Raw genomic sequence first — 1,919 nt, forward strand, 5'->3', positions numbered from 1 at the left:
CTTGCCTCGCGCAGCTGTGGAAATGAGATAAAACCGGGCTGCCACTTTAGAAAGCTCTCATTTGCTCACTACTCCGGAGCCAGAAACCTCAGAAGTCAAAAGTCACTGTGCTGGATGGCAGCTTGCAGTCTCCTGCAAACAAAGGGGAGCGCAACAGGTGGAGGGAATGACAATTAGATTTTACAGCTTGTGGATTTTTCTTTTTCTTTTAAAGTTTGAGTAAAGTGGGGTTTTTTTTTTAGCTTTGACTATTAAATTCTTCTTTGGCTTTTCTCTCAAACTTTCTCTTTGGCTGAAGTCTTCACCGGACTGCAGCTCTTCTTAGGAGACTATGAATGTGCTGCCAAACCCAGTAATCAGAGCCCGAGAGCAGTCGCTACCTCTCTGCGGCTCTGGGTCTGCCCAGGACTTATCCCACTGCCCTCCAGGTTTCAACCTGAGCTCTCACCTAAACCCTGCACCGATGCTTGGCCTCCCAAATGGCCAGAGATCAAGCAAACCTCAGCGGGAGCTGAGCCCTGAGGAGCAGCAGGAACTTCGAAGAAAGATCAACAGCAGGGAGAGGAAGCGGATGCAGGACTTAAACATTGCTATGGATGCTCTGAGGGAGGTCATGGTGCCTTATGCCTCCTCGCCTTCGTCTGCTTCCTCTCAGTCCCACCAACATGGAGCAACTCCGGGCCGCAGACTCTCCAAGATCTCTACCCTGGTTCTAGCCAGGAACTATATCCTCCTGCTGGGTTCATCTTTGCAGGAGATGCGGCGGTTGCTGGGGGAGGTAAGTGTAGGTATGGGGGTGACCACAGGACCAGTCCCCCGGCTGCTGCTTGCAGGAGGGTGGCCCCTCATTTCCAGTCCCGGTCAACTCCTCCTCACCCAGGAATCCCTCCTCTCCTCAGCAGCCTCCTCCTCCTCTTCATCATCATCATCTCCCTCCAGTTCTTCATCATCTGCAGGAGCCAAATGTCCGTTGCTTTCTCCAGGTCCCATGGAGGCCCCACTGGCCCCCATGCAGTGGAGCTCTGCAGGTGCTCCAGCAGGGTCGCTGTGTCCCTGTGGAGTCTGCAGACTGCCCAGATTCAATCACTCCACTCTAGCTCCCAGATTCCCAAAGTGACATTGAAAGTTGAAGAAGTTCGCTGAAGAATGGACTTGAATGCAGCATTTTTTATATGAATTGTTATTTTTCTAACATTTTTAACATGTTTATGATATGTTACTACACTACTCACGCTTATCATTTGATTCTTTTAAAAAGCATGATGGAAGTATTTTTCTTTTATTCTTTTTTTTCTCACTCTCACAATGTTCTGCATATTAGCTATAAACTGTAATGACTGTGTGCATGATACACGTAGCTACAGTGTTGTGCTGCAGCAGAGGTTGAATAACATTGTTGGCGTAAGACTATGAAATCTCGGCTTATTAGTTTGCTTTCAGTTTTACTTAAAGCTTGAAAAAAAACTTGTTTATGTCATGATTTTGTTTATGTTTCTGTTTCAAATTCAATGGGCTCCACACCAATCACTTTGTGAGTCTTAATGTAGCAGATTTGCTGGATTTCTCAGTTTTGAACCCTAAGTTTTGATAACTGGAATGTTTACCACAATAAATAAACAACAATAAACTCTTGATGTTTGAAGGCAAGGCAAGGCAAGGCAAGTTTATTTGTATAGCACAATTCAACAACAAGGTGATTCAAAGTGCTTTACAGAGACATTAGAAACAAGAACAAATAAAAAGCATGATTTAGAATTGATTAAAACAAGCAAATAAACTAACTAATTAACAAACAAACAAACAAACAAACAAACAAACAAAACAGTATATAAAATCAAAACAGATAAAATCAGAACAATAGATAAAATCAGTAGTTAAATGTAAGTTTTGAAATTTAAGCTTAAAAGTGTGGATTTGGT

General features: G+C 43.6%; 1 protein-coding gene across 1 annotated transcript; it reads left to right on the plus strand.

Annotated features, from left to right (window-relative positions):
• olig1 (oligodendrocyte transcription factor 1) lies at positions 1 to 1,636 on the plus strand. Its single transcript, XM_040034844.1, has one exon. It carries the CDS (start codon positions 332 to 334, stop codon positions 1,115 to 1,117), a length of 786 nt encoding a protein of 261 aa, XP_039890778.1. The 5' UTR covers positions 1 to 331; the 3' UTR covers positions 1,118 to 1,636.
• Positions 1,637 to 1,919: the final 283 nt, after the last annotated feature.

This window comes from Simochromis diagramma, unplaced genomic scaffold (assembly GCF_900408965.1).
Source record: "Simochromis diagramma unplaced genomic scaffold, fSimDia1.1 OVJJ01000091.1, whole genome shotgun sequence".
Taxonomy (NCBI): domain Eukaryota; kingdom Metazoa; phylum Chordata; class Actinopteri; order Cichliformes; family Cichlidae; genus Simochromis; species Simochromis diagramma.

Coding starts and splice junctions, on each gene's coding strand:
- olig1 (XM_040034844.1), top strand. CDS start 332: ATGAATGTGCTGCCAAACCCAGTAATCAGAGCCCGAGAGCAGTCGCTA.